Below are 22,815 nucleotides of genomic sequence, written 5' to 3'. Positions count from 1 at the left end.
TGCCTTTTGTTAGGTACTTTTCCATAAGGAATTTTGCTCCTAGTCCAGGACTTCCTACTATAGTCTAGTTTAATCCCAGAAGATTTGTGCCTACATAAACACCATTGCTGTTAGCAAATACGCAGGCTACGTCAGAACATAGACCTTCATTTATAGTGAACTTCTAATTATATGCTTACCCTGCTATTAGAAAGGAAATAACTTACTTTAGATGGGGAAAATGTTATTCCATGTGACTGTCATATGATAGACTAAAAGCAATATGTTGCAGATATGCTTTTGTGACTGCAGGGTACAAATAACGGGCATATACTGTTAACTAATGAGACCTGGTTTATTATTTAGAGGCCAGACTGATGTGACTTAATAATGTAGCATTTGACTCATAAAGGAACTGTTGTAGAAGTAATACCTTTTCTTTTTACTTTTCAGGTTTACAAGTAAAAGTAACCAAGTTAAAACAGGAACGAATCTTGTAAGTATCAGTATGTAATACTCATGTGTTATTTATAGAGTAGTTGATACTGATGTCCAATTTGACATTTATAGAGTAGTTGATACTGATGTCCAATTTGACCTTAATGTCTTATTTATAAAAAAATTAGCCCTACTTAGTATGGGCCTTGGATAGTCAGCAGCAATTTTTTTTTCAAACTGTAAACGAAAAAAAATAATTTTGTAATTTTAAGTATAGCCTTAGTTAATTATGTTTATATTGTAATGCAACTTACATATGTAATCTTTTCCCATAAAGTATTAAAATGACAATTGATCTGTTGTCTCATTTTGATTTGTCAGTGGAGTTCTTTTTTCAGCCATAATTAACACCTGGAATTCAACGTGCTACAAGATGGGGAGCAGAATAATTCTGGGATTTCTAAACTCATATGAATGGAAACTAAATGGGAATTTTAGACTCCTTTTAGGTAGTTTGAAATTACTCGAAGATTCCTTGAATTGTTTTGCTTATAAAGTTCTAAATCAGATCTGATTTTTTAAGTTTCAGAACATATTTTACTCATGATTCTCTAGAGCTTCCACATTCAGGAATCTGAAACAGATGGCAGAGTAGCTTTGTAACACTTACTAAGAAAATTCTCTTTAGCTGCTGAGAAATTTAGAAATTCTAGAATATAGGCTACTCACCTTCAGATAAACCCTTGTTTTCTTTTAAAATTTTTTTAATTAAGAAATTTAAAGAATTGTAAAGACAAAAAAAATTTTCCAGTTGTGCAACACTGTTTTCATACTTTTGATTCCTTATCACAAAGTTTCTTTGTAGAGAGTATAACTCGAGCATAATGTTTTGTCCATTTTATTCATGGTAATTCCTATCTCTCCCTATAGATTGCCCCGCCCCAGCCCCCATATATGACATTTGATTTAAAAGTAATGAAAAAATTGTTGTATGTGCTGCATTGTAAAAGAGACAGGAAGGTTTGTTATCTTATTGCAGTTACATTTTCAAATACAAGTTTTACCCAGCTTCCTATGCTAGTTATATTTAAAATGTTCAGTTACCTTAGAAAGACAGAAGGCCACCAATTAGGAAAATGATACTGAGTTTTTAGTAAAATGCTGCTAATGGCATTGAGCTTGCCTTAGAAATGAAGTTAGTGATTGGTGTAGTAATAACTCTAACTTAGGATGAGGTCCAGGGTAGACCTGTCTTTAATATATTAGACACTTCCCTGTTTTTGAAATTGCATGACTCTTTTTGCACTGTCTGGAATTCATCAATTTGCTTTCTTAAAGACCTTGTTAAATTGTTTCTGCAATTAGTAAAAGCTCTTTATGTTACCACTTTCTTGACCTGAATATCTTATTAAGTAATTGAAGTTAGTTTTAACTTTAACTTAGGTTATTCATCTACATAATAGTTTAGCTTTAAGACAAATACTGTCGTGCTCTGCGTTATTCTAAATAGAACAGTAATGGAATATATGAATATGGGCAAATCAGATAACTCAGAGTTCTGTTCATCATTTAAGAAAAAACCCTTTGCTATTCTCACTCCTTAAGAGTGAAAATGTATATGTGTGTAAATCTTCAATGTGCGTGTAAATCTTCAATTTAATATTTACTGTATTTATGATACAGATTATTTAAGTTAAATGCGTGTAAATCTTCACTTTAATATTTACTGTATTTTATGATACAGATTTAAGGTAAATATTAAATTTGAATAGATGTTGGCAGTCTGTTTTAGAACATGACTTTAATCACACCTCCAGGTTTAGACAAGTTATCTGGTTATATTTACCAAATAGGATCAGTGAAAACCTGGGGTTCCTTCTGAATTAAATACATTTTCTAGAAGTATTAGGAAATATTTTATTTATTTATTTATTTATTTTTGTTAAATGAGAAATGGCCAGGTTAACAAGCTTCAATGATGTATTACTATCTCTTGTTTTCAAGTTCTCAGATGGCCCTACATGCTACCGTAACTATATTTGTTGTATAGCAAGAAGGTGTTGCGCTCACGTGTATTGGTTTTTCCATTAATATAAACTGTTCAACAAATATTTAAGAAATATCCTCTATATTTGATATCTGACATTTTGACTTAGTTGTTTTACTCATCTATTTTGGTGCCAGTGACACTATATTCTAGCCACTTTGACACAATCATTTTGACATCTACTTTTTATGACAGACTGATTTGCCACTCTGATTTGATATTTTAGACCCTTCAAGGGACTGGGAGAAGGTGTTTGAATGACAGTATTATCTCATATTTTCAGCTTCAAGATGATACAGAAAATCCTAATCAAATTTCTAATGGATTTTCTTAGAATTAAAATATGTGCATACTATATATAATAAGGTGATTTTTAAAAATAATGATAGAGGGATAAAATATGACAACTTTGGAAGGTAATCAGGTTTAAGTAGAAGAAAATTCTCGTTGTCTTTGTTAGTTTTTTCTCACTGTAAAGTCATAATGGTAAACACTTAACATAGAGCCTACCGTGTGCCACACTGTTCCGTATCCAATACGTACATTAATACTTATTCCTCAGACCTTTTGGAGTAGATATTAATGTATCCACACTTTGTGAGGCACAGAGAGTTTAGGTTAATTGTATCAGGTCACACAGCTGGTAAATGAAGAGCTGGACTCAAACCCATTTTGCATCTGGGCATAGGGTTCGTGTTCTTCCACTTCACTGTAAGCTCTGACTTAAAAGCAAGACCAGGTAAAAATTTTAAACAACACAGAAATTAGTAAAATAGAAAGTGCGAGTTCCCCATAATTGAAAGAGATGATATGAGTAGAGAAATATTATTTACAATAATAAATATATGCAAAATAATAAAATAATATACATTTTGATAGCTATTTTGACAAAGTTGAGTCAATAGTGGCATGATACTTTTATGGTATGTAAGAGCTCTGCAGAGAAAATTCTGGTATAATTTGAACTGTGATTTACAAGATATTCCAACCTGACCTTTTCGTTGTTTTGTTTTGGTAAAAGAAATTCGTGATATAAACACAGTGGAGCTCTTAGAATTATCCTGTTAAGAGTATTTTTATCTGAAAAACTTATTTATTTTTTGACCTTTAGAGATGCACAAAGACTAGAAGAATTCTTCACCAAAAATCAACAGCTGAGAGAACAGCAGAAAGTCCTTCATGAAACCATTAAAGTTTTAGAAGATCGGTGAGTCTGGCAGTTAGGTCTTGAGTAAGAAGTGATTTCCTCCATAATAAGGAGTACATTGACTTTCATTTGTAATTCGTTTTGGGATTGAAAGTGATCTTTCCCACAGCCTTCTCTCACCTTTGAATGAATATGAAAATAAGAATCTGTTCTTAAAGATTTTCATTAATTCTGAGATCACATCAGTTTACCCTTTGAATGATACCTTTATCTGGTGTTTGATGTAGTGGAAGCTCAAGGGTAGCAATGTTCTAATTCATTTAATGCTTTAATTCCAGTTTTACTTCTAAGTAGGTGGAAACTGCTTCACAATTCTGTTTCTGTCGTCTTTTCTTGCTCTTGCTGTTCTCTTTTCTTCTTTGCAAGTTTCCTCACTTGGAGGGAGTCTAGGGATCTTCTTTCTGAGTATTCCTGAGATAATATTATCACTTACTTCCATACACAGACTTCTTTCTTTCCCACTCCTGTGAGGTTAACACTGAGGATTAGAAAAAGCTTCCAGCATTTGCTGTTTTCCCTTTTCTGAATTGTAAGTGCTATTTAGGACCCATAAACTACCTACCTACTATAATAAACAATATTCCAGCCAAGCGTGGTGGCTCACACCTGTAATCTCAACACTTTGGGAGGCTAAGGCTGGAGGATCGCTTGAGGCCAGATGTTCAAGACCAGCCTGGACAAACAAAGCGAGACCCTGTCTCTACAAAAAATTTTAAAAGCTGAGCATGGTGGCCTGAACCTGTAGTTTCAGCTAGAGGATCACTTGAGTCCAAAGTGTTTGAGGCTGCAGTGAGCTATGATTGCACTGCCGCGCTCCAGCCTGGGTGACAGAGCAAGACCGTGTCTCCAAAAAAAAAAAAAAACAAACCCACAATATCCCATACTTTCTTTACAGTTTCTCTTTTTCCAGGGTAGGCATAGTGGCTCATGCCTGTAACCTCAGTTCTTTGGGAAGCCAAGGCAAGAAGATGATTGCTTGAGTCCAGGAGTTCAAAACCAGCATGGCAGTATAGCAAGAACTCATCTCTACAAAAAATTAAAAATTAGCCAGGCATGTGACTGGAGTCCTAGCTACTCAGGACACTGAGATGGGAGGATTGCTTGAGTCCAGGAGTTTGAGCAAGCTATGATTGTGCCATTGCACTCCAGCCTGTGTAACAGAACAAGACCCTGTCTCTTAAAAAAGTTTTTTTCTTGGTATTTTTGTATATGTTACAGAAGGGTAGGGTGATTTGAGTTTGTCTCTACCCTTTTAGTGGTGAAATAATTTAATATGCTTCATATATGCAAACTGAAATTGAGTACTTTCTACAACTACCAAGTCAATGGATGCACATTTGTTGGAATAGGCAGTGTATTGTGGAATAAAGACCTGTGTGCTTTAGAATCACATATGTTTTTGAATTCCAGCTTCACCCTGTGTTCTTAATTCAGATTCCACAACAAATATTTGAGTCCTTGCTGTCTTAGGTGTTGCTCTAGGGGGCTAGGGATGATACTTTTCCCAGTTTGTCATGGATTAAATGAGACAGTGCAAGTAACAATACATAACAGAAGTTGAATAAGATTTACATATCTTAGTTGGTGAGTATGATTTAGCACTCCTGTCTGTGCATATATTTAATTTTCAAAGGTTGGAAGTGAGCCATACGACAAACAAATGAGACAATTTCAGATTATAAATGCTATGAAGAAAATAAAATTGAATTATGTAATTGAGTAACCACAGGATCTGTGTAGAAAAAAAACCAAATGCAACTTTTCCCACTGTACTCGTACAACATGCTTCAGACACCAGATGTGAGGAGGAGTTTCCCCTACCAACAAGCAAACAATTAATTCTACAGCAGACACTAGGTGGGTGTCATCTTAATTCAATTCCTACACTGGATATGGCATCAGGTCCCACAGGTTGAGGGCTTTGTCCCCATGACTGTGCCCTTCCCTCAATTCTGATGCCAATTGCAAACCCCAGGTTGTTTACTCATGCTTTGGACAGATTCTAAATTGGGGTTCCCACAACCCCCTCCTCAGGTTATAATTACTAGAGTGACTCACCAAACTCAGGAAAACATTTATATTTATCAGTTTATTACAAAACATTCATTAAAGGATACAAGTCAACAGCCAAATGAAGAGATACATGGGGTGAGGTCTAGAAGGATCCTAAACACAGGAGCTTCTGTCCCCATTTAGTTGGGGTGCTGTCTTAACCGAGACTTGATTGACAAAAAGGAACCATCCACTTGAAGAACTAGAGACAAAAGGAAATAGAACAGACAAATGTGGAAGTCTAAGGTAGAAATAAACTTGAAATATTTGAGGAACAGAAAGTCTACTGTGGTTCTAGCTTGATGAGTAAAGGGGATGAGTGATAGGAGTGAAATTGGAAATCTAGTGGGGCAACAACTAGATTTCTTAGGGACATAGGCAAAAAGTTTGGATTTTAATTGTGATGGAAACCATTTAAGCAAGGGAATAACAAAGGGATATAAATAGGTAGCAACAGCCTCTCTATCCAAAGGGAAATGTCAAGTAGATAGATGTATATGTGAGTCTAGAATTCAGTGGATCTCTTAAGGACATCTTTGAATATAGTATAGGAAGAAAGAAGAGGTCTTAGGGCTGAATCCTTTGGCATTCCTGATTAAGGTTTAATGAAGAATAAGGACCCAGCCGCAAAAGATTGACAAAGAGAAACTATTAAAATAGAAGAAAAGCCAGGAACATAGGGCTTGACCACTAATAATACCTTCTTTGCAGGGCTATTTTGAAGTTTAAATGAGATAATGGAAGCAGCAGTACATAATAGATATTTAATAAGACATGTACTATCTCCTAACTGGAAGATGATTCCAACTTTTAGCACTCTAGTCTGTGTTATATAACACAGCCATGTCTAGGCTGTCTAGCTGAGAAGCCAGGAAACTAGAAAGCCATCTCTCCCACTCACCCTTTCCCAGGTCAGCATTGGAAAGGAAATCATTAGTTATTCATCTGTAGTGTGGTGAGGCACTTCCTTCTGTTCTCTCTGGATATGTAGTAAAGGATTTTAGGGAACATATCTCTCTCAGCCTTTAACTCCAGCCATTGAAGAGCTTCCTTCTCTTATTTCACCACGTTTTTTTCTCTCATTTCTACCATTACACCACTTTCTACAAGCAGTGAGGTTGGAGTGAGTAATGGCATTAACGCCAAGAGATTAGGAATGCTTTTTGTTCCATGATTCCTATGTAAAGAAAATTTCAAGATTGGTATTAATAACTAACTATGTTAGCCTGAGTTCTCTGAGAAGCAAACATCAATAATACCTTGGACACTGAAGAGATTTATTGGGAAAAATACCTGTAAGAAATGAGGCAACTGGGAGAGCTGTCAGACCCTCATGCCTCTAACTCTGTGAAGAAGAGAGGGAAGAGGATACTGTACTTGTAAGAGAGCTTTGACAAGGCTAACAGGGAGTCCTGGAGCCATAGTTGCCCTGCTTTCCTCGTTTATGGCAGGATCTGACTATGGGAGGCCTGGTGTATTCACCTATGTGGACAGGTGAAGGATTTCACAGCACAGAAGGTGGAGCCAGGGATTTTATTCTGCTACTGTGGTAGGAGACAGTAAGATGACTGGCCGACTTATATTGACTTCCAGTACCCTTCCTGTTTAGTTGTTCCTTAGCAAGTTGTTAAGGCCCAAAATTATTACACTCAAATTTACCAGATAACATTTTCATTATGTTTTGCTTGAAACATTGGCTTAATACAATTGGCTCTCCATTTCATCACCAAGATAGTATTATTCATCCTGCGCCTTGAAGACATTGCTTTCCAGTGTCTTCAAAGCACTCTTCATTTTATGGCTTAAAGTTTGAGCTTCCTGCTCTGGTAACCTTTGCAGTCTTGTACTTACTTTTTAAGTAGTTTTTCTTCTCCAGGCCGTTTCAGAGAAGAAATCAGTGGATGAGTGCCTCATCTCCTTCCCGTTAAATTACTTTCTTTTATGTAGTCTATATATATTTTTTTATTTTTATTTTTCCCTGTATTAGTCCATTTTCATGCTGATTTAAAGGACTGCCTGAGATTGAGTAGTTTATAAAGAAAGGAGGTTTAATTGACTCACAGTTCTGCAGAGCTGGGGAGGCCTCAGGAAACTTACAATCATGGCAGAAAGGGAAGCAAACACATCCTTTTTCACATGATGGCAGGAAGAAGTGCCAAGCAAAAGGGGGATAAGCCCCTTATAAAACCATCAGATCTCATGAGAACTCACTATCCACAAGAACAGAAGCATGGGGGTAACCACCCCCATGATTCAGTTACCTCCCACGGTCGGGATTATGGGAGCTGCAATTCAAGTTGAGATTTGGGTGGGGACACAGCCAAATCATATCATTCCACTCCTTGCCCCTTCCAAATCTCATGTCCTCGCATTTCAAAACAATCATTGCCTTCCCCACAGTCACCTAGAATCTTAACTCATTACAGCATTAACCCAAAAGTCCAAGTCCAAAGTCTCATCTGAGACAAGGCAAGTTCCTTCCACCTGTGAGCCTGTAAAATCAAAAGCAAGTTAGTTACCTCCTAGATACAGTGGGGATACAGGCATTGGGTAAATACACCCATTCCAAATGGGAGAAATTGGCCAAAACAAAGGGGCTGCAGGCCCCATGCAAGTCCAAAATCCAGCAGGGCAGTCAAATTTTAAAACTCCAAAATGATCCCCTTTGACTCCATGTCTCACATCCAGGTCATGCTGATCCAAGAAGTGGGCTCCCACAGTCTTGGGCAGCTCTGCCCCTGTGATTCTGCAGGGTACAGCCCCCTTCCCAGCTTCCTTCACGGGCTGGCATTAAGTGTTTGTGGCTTTTCCAGGTGCACAGTGCAAGCTGTTGGTGGATCTGCCTTTCTGGGGTCTGGACGATGATGGCCGTCTTATTATAGCTCCACTAGACAGTGTCCCAGTGGGGACTGTGTGGAGGCTCCAACCCAACATTTCCCTCCCACACAGTTCCACATGGTTGGGGAGGCCTCAGAAAACTTAAAATCATGGCGAAAGGGGGAGTAAACACGTCGTCCTTCTTCACATGATGGCAGGAGGAAGTGCCAAGCAAAAGGGGGAAAAGCCCCTTATGGAACCATCAGATCTCGTTAGAACTCACTATCAGGAGAACAGCAGCATAGCATTAACTGCCCCCATGATTCATTTACCTCCTACCAGATCCCTCCCTCCTGACTTCAAGCAGTTCTCCCACCTCATCCTCCCAAAGCGCTGGTATTGTAGGCATAAGCCACTGTGCGCAGCCAGTTGATATATTTAATTGTTAAAATTATGTCTTTTATTCTGCATTTCTTAAAACTAATTATTTTCTCTTTAATATCTATTCTACCTGTGGTGGATGCCATGCTGCTTTGGTATTTCTCGTTCTAAATATTCCCTTGCCTTTCATTCCGTTCACCTTTACATCCTTACATACATGGACCTGTAATTCATTAGGTGGTATTAATTTGGTGGCAGGGAGTCAGGGTGGGATGAGGGATATGTAGCTCATTGTTTTGTAGACTTGCTTTTGCTCCCCTTTCTTCAAATGCAAATCCAAAATTTCCTCTGGGCACACTTAAAGATTTATCTCTTGTTTCATGAAGCTCCATTTAATTAAGCTGAAGATCTGTTTTTTTAAATACAGTAGTTAATATGTATTGAGGATTCACTTTGTACTTAGGCATCTAGCGCTAAATCTTTCTATTAACACTACAGGATAGATGATAGATCCATTTTGCATGTGAGGAAACTAGCTGGCAAAGAGCAAAGAAACTTTCCCAGGACCACATAGTTAATACATAATTAGGTTTATATCTTTTTTTTTTTTTTGAGATGGAGTCTTGCTCTGTCACCCAGGCTGGAGTGCAGTGGCGCAATCTCTGCTCACTACAAGCTCCGCCTCCCCGGGTTCACGCCATTCTCCTGCCTCAGCCTCCCGAGTGGCTGGGACTACAGACGCCCACCACCACGCCTGGCTAATTTTTTTTTGTATTTTTAGTAGAGATGGGTTTTCACCGTGTTCGCCAGGATGGCCTTGATCTCCTGACCTCGTGAACTGCCCACCTGGGCCTCCCAAAGTGCTGGGATTACAGGCGTGAGCCACCGTGCCTGGCCAGGTTTATATCTTAAATCCGATCCCCGCTTCCATTTTTACTATTTCATGATGCCTCCCCTTTATATTGTCTTAATTTTATTAATGTTATATAAATTAATTACATCTTAAATGATCATCTCAAAGTATTAGTGCTTGACCTAAAGTTTACCAAAACAGACACTCTGAAATATCAGGTCTTCATCATTGCCTATTATATAGTCTGTTTCCTTGGAAGGTTTTTGTTTTTGTTTTTGTTTTTTTAATTGTTGCTAACTAAATACTACTTTTAAAGGACTAAGTAGGTAACTTTTGGTGAATTTCCGCCTTATTTAAAATTTTGTTTTAGTTCTATGTCATATGTAAGAATGATTAGAGTAAGCTTTAAAAATTTGTGCAAATTAACGTTTTGCTGAGACCTTTAAAAAGCAACATGTATTTTGTTAATTTTTTTTCTTTTGTTCGGTCGTTTTGTTTTGTTTTTTTTTGTTTTGTTTTGTTTTGTTTTGTTTTGTTTAGAGACAGGGTCTCACTCTGTTGCCCAGGCTGGAGTGTAATGCCACCATCATAGCCCACTACAGCCTCAAATTCCTGGGCTCAAGCGATCTTCTCACATCAGCCGCCCAAGTAGCTAGGACTACAGGCAAGCACCACGCCATGCCTGGCTAATTTTTTTGTTTTTATAGAGACTGTCTTGCTGCGTTGATCATAGGCTGGTCTTGAACTCCTGGCCTCAACTGATCCTTCTGCCTTGGCCTTCCACAGTATTGGGATTACAGGCATCAGCCACTATGTTCAGCCTATTTTGTTAAAATTTCTCAACAGTAATTCAGCCTACTCTTCATAAAACAAAGCAATTCTTAGTATGTTAACGGGAAAACACTGAGATATTTCAATGAAGGGAATTACCTAGTAAAAGTAAATTAGATAATAAAAAGTTCTAAGTTCTAATTTTATATGGCTCATTTATGTTTAATTATTATGTTTTATATTATGTTTAATAATTATTATTATGTTTAATAATTATTACTATGTTTAATGACGATATTTACAGACTTTCCTTCAAGGAACTAAAGTATTTCACTAAATCTAAGAAATAGTCACTGTGCTGGAGAAGTAGATAGAACGCACTTTTTAAAAAAATCTCAACAAAGAAGTTAAAACACAGTTGTCTAATAGAGTTTAATATTTTTTAAAGCATTTTGGCAGTCAGAGAGCTCATTTTCAGATGTTGTTAAAAGGAAAATTGATACTTATAATCAAGAGATTTACGGTTCTGCAACTATTTTTCAAACACTGAAGCAAGTATCCACTTTTGTGTTGCCGTTATTCATAGATTTGAATTTAAACATCATATTCTTCAGGAGACTTTCTCTAACTTCCTAGACTAGGTTAAGTTGCTGTGTGCTTTCATAGTACTCTGTATTTCTGCTGTCACAGTATGAATGATACTTTGTTGTAATTACTTTTTTTTTTTTTTCTTTTTTGCCTGTCTTTCTCTGGTAGACTATAAGCTTTTTAAAGAAATGGCATTACCTTCATCTCTGTTGTATTTACAGCACTGAACACATTGTAAGTAAACAGTGAAACCATATTGAATGAAAATGAATAAATGTCAATAAATCTTTTTGGGATATAGCAAACAATTGAGCATAATTGTTACTCTGATAAGTTTTAGTAGCAAATGGAAGCTTTTATTTCTTCATCCTTGTGAACTGGAATAAACTCAGAATGCATATTGCTTTCTGCCTTTTGTGGAATTGCTCTTTTTTCCCTTTACCTGTTACATAGCTACTGAAACTGCATTCTCTTTTGAAATTGGGAGTGTTTTTTCTTTAGCAGCAGTGGAAGATAGGCAAGAGGAAAGCAATGGAACCATGCTGATGGAAACAGGAGCTAGCACATTTTCTTGCATCTATTTAAATTTAAACTAGGATCAGCAATCAAAAATTGACCCTTTTTCACAGATACTATTATCAAGAATGGTAGGTGATAAGAAAAACTGAAAGTAATAAGCTAGGGAGTATTGCTTCATTTTGTAACCATCTAGCCAGTGATATTTTAAAACTCCCTCTCCTGTATTTGAAAAGTTATTGTTTTAGCTCTTCTATTTTACCTTTCAACCTTAATGTATATATTTAGGTCTTTGTTTTATATTGCTTTACCTGTAAACAGTTTCCCTGTTCTTACCATTATGTTACAGGAAGATACTGGTTTCTTACCCTTTCCTCTATCACTTTTCCACTCTTTCTACCCTCTGCCTTTGATCAGCTGAACCTTTACAATATAAATATGGTCAAGGTTGACAGTAGTTATATTCTTTTCTATTACCAGATTTCAGTCTTTCTTGTATTTTGTTTATAAGCTGATTCTAGAAGTTGGAAAATAGTAAACTGAGTTTATTTATTGACTGTATAAATATTCACTGCAGAGCTAGGATTGCATTTCTTTACATATCTGATGTCATGGCCTTTCTGCCACTCAAGGAAATTGTTTCTAATGTCCAGATCAAATACATTGTTTTTTACTTTGTCCCCAATCAGTTGTTCAAATCAGCTCATAATTGTGTTATGATAATGACTTATTTACATGTTTTTTTTCTAGAACTTCTCACTACCCTTTTTCATGTTGAGACAAGAACTATGTTTCCTTACATCATTAATATTATTTAAAGCCTTAGTTATTCTACTCATTCATTAATGTTTTTTTGTTGTAGGTTTTGTTTGTTTGTTTTGAGGCAGGGTCTTGCTCTGCTGGAGTGCAGTGGCGTGACCTTGGCTCACTTCAGCATCTGCCTCCCAGGCCCAAGTGATCCTCACACCTCAGCCTCAGAGTAGCTGGGACTACACGTATCACCACACCTGACTAGTTTTCTGATTTTTTTGTAGAGACGAGGTCTTCCTGTGTTGTCCAGGCTTGTGTTGAACTCCTAGGCTCAGGCAATCCTCCCACCTCAGCCTCCCAGAGTCCTGAGATTACAGGCATGAGCCACTGTGCTCAGCCAGTTCTTTTCCTTGAAGAAATATTTCTTGGGCTAAAAAACTTTTTGTACTAATTTAGGTCATTCACTTTCTAAACTATTCTGGAAAGCTGTCATTCTGGATTTCTCTTCATTACATCCCTGCATTAATTCAGTTATTTCATTTCTTTCATGTTAAACAGTCAGCAAATACTTATGAACCACCTGTTTTGTTCCAGGCACTGTTTTAGACCTTGTGATCACCAGTGAATGTGATCAATAAATGTGGGCCTTTCTATTGGTTTTTTAAGCTCATTTTGTCACAGCTTACCCTCAAGTAACTGCTGAAAAAGAAGGCACAGGAAGTAAATTTTCAAAGGGTCCTTGCGTGCTTGAAAATATTTTTATTCTACTGTTAAATATAGTTGATATTTTGACTGGATATAAATTTCTAGGTTTAAAATAGTTTTCCCTGAAAACTTTGAAGGCATTTCTCATTGTTAGCACTCCAGTGCTGATACAGTCTGCCATTCTCGTGTTAATTCTTTTGTAGGTAACAGATTTTCTTTTCCTTTCTGCAATTTTTCCTTGTTCTGAACCTTCGTGATGCTCTGTGTGTATGTGTTTCCTTCATTGCGCTGGACACTCAACCTGTTAACCTAAAAACTAGCATCTCAAAGTCTGGTAATTTTTTTCTGCCACTTTCTCTATTTTTTAATGGTCTCTCTTTCTGGAGCACTTCTTAGTCAGAGACTGATTTTTTATCATCTTTTCTCTTATTTTCTATTACTTGTTTTTCTTCCATGTTCTGTGAGATTTCTTTTATTTTCCAACCCTACTATTGAAGTTATTTTGACAATCACGTACGTAATATCCAAGAACTTTTTATTATTTGTTGATTGTTGCTTTATATATGTGTGTGTGTGTGTGTGTGTGTGTGTGTGTGTGTGTGTGTGTATACTCTTGTTTCATGGCTGTATCATTTCCCAGATTTTTCCAGGAATACTAGATAGGTTTTGCTTTTCCCCCTCAAGGTCTTTTGGTGTGGTAAAAATCTATATAACAGGAACTTTCCTTTTTTTTTTTTTTTTTTTTTGGTTGTTGTTGTTGTTTTGACAGAGTCTCGCTCTGTCACCCAGGCTGGAGTACAGTGGTGCAATCTCGGCTCACGGCAAGCTTCGCCTCCCAGGTTCACGCCATTCTCCTGCCGCAGCCTCCGGAGTAGCTGGGACTACAGGCACCCGCCACCACGCCCAGCTAACTTTTTTATATTTTTTAGTAGAGACGGGATTTCACCATGTTAGCCAGGATGGTCTCGACCTCCTGACCTTGTGAACCTCCCACCTCGGCCTCCCAAAGTGCTGGGATTACAGGCATGAGCCATCATGCCCAGTCGAACTTTACTATTTTTAAAAAACAACTTTATTGAGATAAAATTCACATAACATACAGTTTACCAACTTAAAGTGTACAGAGGCCGGTGCAGTGGTTCACACCTGTATTCCCAGCATGGGAGGCCAAGTAGGCAGATCACTTAAGCCCAAAAGTTCGAGACCAGCCGGGGCAGCATGGCAAAACCCTGTCTCTAAAAGTACAAAATTACCCAGCATGGTGGTGAGTGCCTGTAGTCCCAGCTACTCAGGCTGCTGAGGTGGGAGGATCACTTGAGCCCAGGAAGTCAAGGCAGCAGTGAGCGGTGATCATGCCACTGCACTCCAGCCTGGGCAAAAGAGCAAGACCCTGTTTCAACAAAAAAGACAAATGATTATCAATGCTTACATTACAGTCTCCCTTTATAAAAAAAAATTTTTTTTTCTTTAGACAGTCTCATTCAGTCGTCCAAGCTGGAGCGCAGTAGCATAATAATAGCTCACTGCAGATTCTCCTGCCTCAGCCTCCCAAAGTGCTAAGATTATAGGAGTGAGCCACTGTGCCTTGCCTATAAAAATTTTTTATAATGTAATTTTTCGTATCCTGAAATGAAATTTAAATGATCTACCTACATACCTAATTATTTTTTAAATATCACAACTATATAGAGAAAATTGATTTGTGATATATCAGAATGTAAATAATATGGGTATGTCTGTTCTAAAAGATGAATTGTTGAGGTACTTGTTCCTTTGTATAAAATGATCATTAATGTGACTGATACAAGTATGTTTATTGATGATTCAAATAACACTAACTGCGTTTTTCATCAGTGACATGATTTTTCAAAATTGTAAGGATTATTGGTAAATAGGAACAGTTCCAACAGACCTAATCATTTTTGTTTGTTTAACTAAAGTTTTACTAGCTCCTAGTTTAACTTGTAAAAAGCATTATATGTATGTGACTAGTAATCAGCAAGAAGTGAGGAAAAGTGAATGACAAAAAAGAAAAACTTGCATGTGTAGTTAGGACATTAGCATCAATATCAGATGCCTGTTAGCTTTGTTTAATTCTTCTCTTAGCTGTGAGTTTAAGCCAGACTTAAAAGCCAAGCATGAGTGGAAGAGCTGGAAGCCCAGCTATACGGGTAGGAAAGCTAAGCATGTAATGAGTGCTGATGATGATACTTATTGCAAGCCATAGATGGCTCCATAGGTTCAAGGCATACCATACTTCTTACACTCCAGAGTGAGTGGTAGGGCAAGTGTATATACTTTAAGTACTCAGGCATTAGATTTTCACTGTTAACAAAATGGCTCAATGTAAGGATAAGACATGAAAAGAACATAGGAAGGAGAAGATGAGAGTGCCTTGTTCTAAAGCAAGCCTGTCTAACCCACGGCCTGTGGGCTGCATACGGCCCAGGACAGCTTTGAATGCAGCCCAACACAAATTTGTAAACTTTCTTAAAACATTATGAAATTTGTTTGACGTTTTTTTTTAAGCTCATCAGCTATCATTAGTGTTAGTGTATTTTATGTGTGGCCCAAGACAATTCTTCTTCCAGGGAAGCCAAAAGATTGGACACCCCGTTCTAAAGCTTTAAGGATCGATCTGTGAAGAGAAGCTTCTAAGCAGATTCCTGGGCCCCATCCCTGCAGATTCAAATTCAGTTGGTCATGGGTAGACTTACAGATCTTTTTCCTCTCTTTCCCCCTCCCTCCCTTTTAAAGCTGCTCAGGTGGTTTTGAGAAATAGCCAGGTTTAGGGACCACTGATCTATTCAACATGTGTTTAAAAGTACCTTCCTAATTTCTGGGTGATCATCTTTTCTGTGCTTAAACATGTTCAGTGACAAATGAAATCACTCCCTTCTTAGGTAACATATTCCATCCTTAAATACTGTAATTGGAAAGTTTTCTTTATACTAGGTGGCTATCTGTAGAATTGCTGCCCGTTGGTCCTAGTTTTAGTCCTTTAGATCATAAATCTCTTTCACATGATTAACTTTTCAGATATTTAGACAGCTGACAGCCCTCAGTACCTTTCTGACTTTTTTTTTCTCCTGCTGATTTTCCTCTTTATTTTACTCTACTGAAGTTATACTGGCCTCCTTGACATTTCTTTAATAGTCCAGGCACTTTTCAGCTGTAGGAATTTTGTACTCTATCCTCATTCACCTGTAACAGTCTCTTGCAGGTATTCTTAAAACTCACTCCCTCTCATCATTTACATCTCCTCTGAAATGTTAACGTCACAGTGAAGTTTTTCTTCAATAGCCTATTTAAAATTACACCAGGTTCCCCAACCTAACTGGGTCTTCTGTCTCCCTCTGTGATTTGTTTCCTCCCAAAGCACATATCACCTTGTTTTTTTTTTTCTTTTTCTTTTTTTGAGACAGAGTCTCACTCTGTCGCCCAAGCTGGAGTGCAGTAGCATAATCTTGGCTCACTGCAACCTCTGCCTCTCGGGTTCAAGTGATCCCCCCCAGTTCACACACATACACACCCCCTCCTGTCCACCCCCCTACCTCAACCTCCCTAGTAGCTGGGACTACAGGTGTATGCCACCATGTCCAGCTAATTTTTCTTATATTTTTTGTACAGACAGGGTTTCACCATGTTGGCCAGGCTGGTCTTGAACTCCTGGCCTCAAGTGATCCACGTGCCTTAGCCTCCCAAAGTACTGGAATTACAGGCATGAGCCACCGCACCCAGCCCCAAAGTACATACCACCTTCTAATACGCTATACAACTTACTTTACTTTCTCTTTTTTTTTTTTGGTCTATTTTTTATTGTGTCTCTTCTACCAGATTCCGAGTCAAACAATTGTACTGTTCTTTCTCATCTTTATAGTTTCAGCCAAAAGAACAGATGTTCATTCAGAGTAGGAGATCAGCAAACATAATGAAGTTCTCCTTCTTTCCAATTTCCCCTTCTTCAGAAGCAGTCATTTTCAGTTCTTCATATTGTTTTGCTGTTTACTTCAAAAATCTCTTTTTAAAAATGTTTATGGGCTATTTACAAATTTTTCTTGACTTAGGTGTTTTTTTTTCTTTTTTCTGCTTTCTACATAGATGCCATTCCCATTTCCCTCTTCCTCCCATATAGTGTATAATAATTTTGGTTAGATCACTATTCAGTTTTTATTTTATGATAATGTAAATGCAGTTCAAAGCTGAAACATACTATAAACTGTGATTTTTCTTGCTGTGCAAATTTCTACTGTCCATAGTGTTTATGATGGACCTTTTTTTCATATGCTTAGTGTTCTTACCAACCACTAGTTCAACCACAACATTCCAACATTTATCTAAATATATCAAGGTGTTTAGATGGGTTATATCTTCTGTCATTTCACTTTTTGAACAGATCTGTCTCGGAGGCTCTGATCTGCTTCAATTTGGACTCTCCTCTTTACCTGCTATGTAGTGGTCATCAGAGGTTCCTTTTACTGCTTTTCTTTATCATATATCTAGGACTTCTTTTCTATTTTTTCTTATTTTGGTAGAATGCCTCCTCCAGTAGATTTCTGAGATGGAGTGTATGAGACCTAAAAAAAGTTTATTTTAGAAAATCACACATATATAAAAGTAGACATAATAGTATAACCAACTCCAGTGTACCCATCACTTGGTTTCAACAGTTAATTAACTGTGGCCATTCTTGTTTCATCTTTGTTCCGATTAGTCCCTCCCACTACCATTTTGAGACCTTGTCTCAAAAAAAAAGTACCATTGTCATGCTTAAAAAAAAATTAATGATAGGAGGCAAAATTTTTGAGATTTTTACATGTCTGAAAATTTTTGTTGAAGTAATAGTTGGAGAATATAGGTTTAGGTTGGAAATAGTTCTCTTTCAGAATTCCAAGTCACTTCTTTTAGTTTCTAATGTTGCTGTTGAATTCCCACACTAAGTTCTGAGTTTTCTTTTTTCCCCCACAATCCCCCACCAAAACAGTGCTGTTAGGCTTTGTTTGTTTTTGAGATGGGATCTCATGTTGACCAGGCTTGTTTAGAACTCTTGGCCTCAAGCGATCCTCCCATCTCTATTCTGATTTTTTATCTTTTCTGTGTACTCTTTTTTTAAAAAAAAAAAAATTTCTTCTGAAAGCTTATGGGCTCTTATCTTTGTTTGCAGCATCCAGAAATTCCATAATGATGAGTTCTTTTGTATAGATCTGTTAACACCCATTGTGCTGGAGACTTAGGTTTTGTTTTTTTATTTTTCTTTTCGATCCTTTAAGTGGTGGGCCATGTTCTTGATTTTCTTCACTGTTCCCCACACTGCCTCAAATCCCCTCCTACGCTTCCTTGCTTTTCCTGGAACTCCTATTCTTTAGATGATAGACCTTCTAGAATAATTGCCCAGTTTTATCTTTTCTATTTTCTCTTTACTTTTTGAGTATATCTTCTTAGCTTTACTTTCTTACCTTCTATTTATAGTTTTGTCGTTCTTAATATTTTTAATTTTTAATTTTTTTTTTTTTTGGTTTTTGTTTAAATAGTGACAGGATCTCACTATGTTGCCCGTGCTGGTCTTGAACTCCTGGCCTCGAGCAATTAATTCTTTTGCTTCAGCCCCCAAAAATGCTGGGATTACAGGCATGGGCTGCCACACCTGGATACTATTTTTAATTTCTAAAGTCTCTTTTTTGTTCTCAGAATATTTCCTTTTATGGCAATCCCATTCTCATTTTATAGTTTTCACATCATTTCTTACCTCTAGAATATAGTATGTCCTCACTTAACATTGTAGATAGGTTCTTGGAAACTATGACTTTAAAAGAAATGACCTACAGCAGCCTTTGAATAACATCCTTTCCTTTAACATCATTTCACTTTAACAGTGAGGGGGAAAAATTAGCTTGCTTATACATCATTTAACTTAAAGTCACAGTTTCCAAGAACCTATCAATGATGTTAAGTGAAGGCTTACTGTATTCTTTACAATTTGATGATTGTGATTGTGATAGCGTTGGCATTTTTTCTTTTTCTTTCTGTATAGCTTATTATTTCTTCCAGATTTTTTCTTTTTTTTTAATGTTTTATTTGCTATGGTTTCTTATAATTTATAAGCATTTCTCAGATGCCTTTTGATACTTGGTTATTTGTTATATTTAAGAGATGAGAATAAAGTAATTGGAAGCTCTGAGAGCATGGGTAGAGCTGTAGACTGTGAGCTTCTCTGTTAGAATGGTCTGGCTGGTCTGTTTCCTTGAAGATGCCTTAATGTCAGTATTTTTAGGTCTTTCCTGTCAGATTGGTCAGATTTCCTAAAGAAGACTCCTTAATTCTATTTTCTAGAATGTGTAATAGGGCTGACTCCCAGTGTTCTTGGAGCCAAGTAGATGACGAGGGCCTAGGCTGGAATCTGAGAATTTGGTGTGTATATATATTCATTTCATTATTGTACTCCTACTCCTAACTGAGCCTCATGGCTCCCAGACCAGGCGCTCTCTGTTTTAGGCTGTCTGGATATTAAACCTCCAGTCTGCTGCTGGGATGTCAAAGGGGTAATCACTTGACTGCTCAGAATATAGGAGAGAATGTTCATATAATAATTTCTTTGAAGCAATTGTGAATGGGAGTTCACTCATGATTTGGCTCTCTGTCTGTGATTGGTGTACAAGAATGCTTATGATTTTTGTACATTGATTTTGTATCCTGAGACTTTGCTGAAGTTGCTTATCAGCTTAAGGAGATTTTGGGCTGAGACAATGGGGTTTTCTAGATATACAATCATGTCATCTGCAAACAGGGACAATTTGACTTCCTCTTTTCCTAATTGAATACCCTTTATTTCCTTCTCCTGCCTGATTGCCCTGGCCAGAACTTCCAGCACTATGTTGAATAGGAGTGGTGAGAGAGGGCATCCCTGTCTTGTGCCAGTTTTCAAAGGGAATGCTTCCAGTTTTTCCCCATTCAGTATAATATTGGCTGTGGGTTTGTCATAGATAGCTCTTATTATTTTGAGATATGTCCCATCAATACCTAATTTACTGAGAGTTTTTAGCATGAAGAGTTGTTGAATTTTGTCAAAGGCCTTTTCTGCATCTATTGAGATAGTCATGTGGTTTTTGTCTTTGGTTCTGTTTATATGCTGGATCACATTTATTGATTTGCATATGTTGAACCAGCCTTGCATCCCAGGGATGAAGCCCACTTGATCATGGTGTATAAGCTTTTTGATGTGCTGCTGGATTCGGTTTGCCAGTATTTTATTGAGGATTTTTGCATCAATGTTCATCAAGGATATTGGTCTGAAATTCTCTTTTTTGGTTGTGTCTCTGCCAGGCTTTGGTATCAGGATGATGCTGGCCTCATAAAATGTGTTAGGGAGGATTCCCTCTTTTTCTATCGATTGGAATAGTTTCAGAAGGAATAGTACCACTGGTAGAATTGTACCTCTGGTAGAATTCGGCTGTGAATCCATCAGGTCCTGGACTCTTTTTGGTTGGTAAGCTATTGATTATTGCCACAATTTCAGAGCCTGTTATTGGTCTATTCAGAGATTCAACTTCTTCCTGGTTTAGTCTTGGGAGGGTGTATGTGTCGAGGAATTTATCCATTTCTTCTAGATTTTCTAGTTTATTTGCGTAGAGGTGTTTGTAGTATTCTCTGTTGGTAGATTGTATTTCTGTGGGATCAATGGTGATATCCCCTTTATCATTTTTTATTGCGTCTATTTGATTCTTCTCTCTTTTCTTCTTTATTAGTCTTGCTAGCGGTCTATCAATTTTGTTGATCTTTTCAAAAAACCAGCTCCTGGATTCGTTAATTGTTTGAAGGGTTTTTTGTGTCTCTATTTCCTTCAGTTCAGCTCTGATTTTAGTTATTTCTTGCCTTCTGCTAGCTTTTGAATGTGTTTGCTCTTGCTTTTCTAGTTCAAGGAGAAAAAACCAAACACCGCATGTTCTCACTCATAGGTGGGAATTGAAGAATGAGAACACATGGACACAGGAAGGGGAACATCACACTCCGGGGACTGTTGTGGGGTGGGGGGAGGGGGGAAGGACAGCATTAGGAGATATACCTAATGCTAAATGACGAGTTAATGGGTGTAGCACACCAACATGGCACATGGATACATATGTAACAAACCTGCACATTGTGCACATGTGCCCTAAAACTTAAAGTATAATAATAATAAAATAATAATAATAATTTCTTAAAACGTGCTTTTAATCAGTCACTCTCAGAACCAATTTTTGATCCTTTTGGGAATTTTACAGCGTGAATCAGGTTGGTTCTAGGTCAGTACTGTCTAATAGAATTTTCTGTGATCATGGAAATTGTTCTAAATCTGCACTGTTCAATATGGTAGCAAGTAGATATGCGGCTGCTGAGCACTTGTCTGCAACTGAGAAGCTCAATTTTTATTTTATTTATTTAAATTGAAATAGCCACATGTGGCTGTGTCTACCATACTGGACAGTGCAATTCTCAACTTTTCCCATCATTGGCTTAGGATTTAGCATTCTCAGGTCACTTTCTATTTGCCCACCAGCTGCCTTGCTTTCGTTTTTTTGTTTTGTTTTCTCTTCCATTCTTCTTGTCCTCATGTGTTTGTATCTTTAAAATATAGATATATCTTTACTGTAATTTTATGAGATTCTAGAAACGAGCAGAAATAGTTGCAAGTGTTGACTTTACCATCTTTAGTTAAGTGGTGTTCTTTATACAGTGTGATTTTAAGGCTTCTGATCTAATTCCTGTCTTCAGACTGTATTCCACTTAAATCATGATGCCTAGCTGTATGTTCATTCATTCTAGAAATTCTGATTCTATTAATGCTACATATGACTTCCTATCTTTTGTTTTTACATCTGTATCAACATTGTTTCATGTGAGTTTTACTTTTGTATAAAAAGGTCTGGGTTCTGGCCAGGCACGGTAACTCATGCCTGTAATCCCAGTACTTTGGGAGGCCAGGGTGGGAGGATCACTTGAGCTCAGGAGTTTGAGACCAGCCTGGGCAACATAGTGAGACCCCATCTCATTAAAAAAAAAAAAGAAGAAGAAAAAGAAAAAAAAAAGTCTGTGTTCTTTTATTTTGCTTTGCTTTAGTTGTATACTTTTCATGTTTTATCTCTAACTTATTTTAAAATTCGTGGCATATGCTACCATGCTGTGACTTCCACTGACTTCCACAGACACTTAAATACTATCTTTTTTTTTTTTTTTTTTTTTTTTTTTGAGGCAGAGTCTTACTCTGTCACCCAGGCTGGAGTGCAATGGCGCTATCTCGGCTTACTGCAATCCCTGCTTCCTGGGTTCAAGCATTTCTCCCACCTCAGCCTCCCAAGTAGCTAGGATTACAAGCATGAGCCACCACACCCGGCTTTTTGTTTTTAGTAGAGGTGAGGTTTTGCCACATTGGCCAGGCTGGTCTCTTAACACCTGACCTCAGGTGATCTGCCCACCTCGGCCTCCCAAAGTTCTGGGATTACAGGCGTAAGCCACCATGCTCTGCCAACACTTAAATACTTATTATCTTATTGGCTTAGTTATTGACTTGAAATTATTATCTTTGGGCCAGGTGCAGTGGCTCACGCCTGTAATCCCTGCACTTTGGGAGGCCGAAGCAAGTGGATCACAAGGTCGGGAGATCAAGACCATCCTGGCTAACGCAGTTAAACCCCATCTCTATGAAAAATACAAAAAATTAGCCAGGAGAGGTGGCGG

General features: G+C 37.5%; 1 protein-coding gene across 3 annotated transcripts in view; it reads left to right on the top strand.

Annotated features, from left to right (window-relative positions):
• Nucleotides 1–22,815, top strand: part of RBBP8 (RB binding protein 8, endonuclease) — a 96,241-nt gene that overhangs the window by 12,236 nt on the left and 61,190 nt on the right. For all 3 annotated transcript variants that reach the window (XM_030810021.1, XM_030810022.1, NM_001280089.1), the window contains 2 exon segments: nucleotides 433–475; nucleotides 3,576–3,671. In XM_030810021.1, coding sequence (XP_030665881.1) covers nucleotides 433–475; nucleotides 3,576–3,671 — 139 coding nt within the window.

This window comes from Nomascus leucogenys, chromosome 4, assembly GCF_006542625.1.
Source record: "Nomascus leucogenys isolate Asia chromosome 4, Asia_NLE_v1, whole genome shotgun sequence".
NCBI classification, from domain to species: domain Eukaryota; kingdom Metazoa; phylum Chordata; class Mammalia; order Primates; family Hylobatidae; genus Nomascus; species Nomascus leucogenys.
Note: the sequence above shows the minus strand (reverse complement) of the source record. Positions and strands in the feature narration are given on the sequence as shown.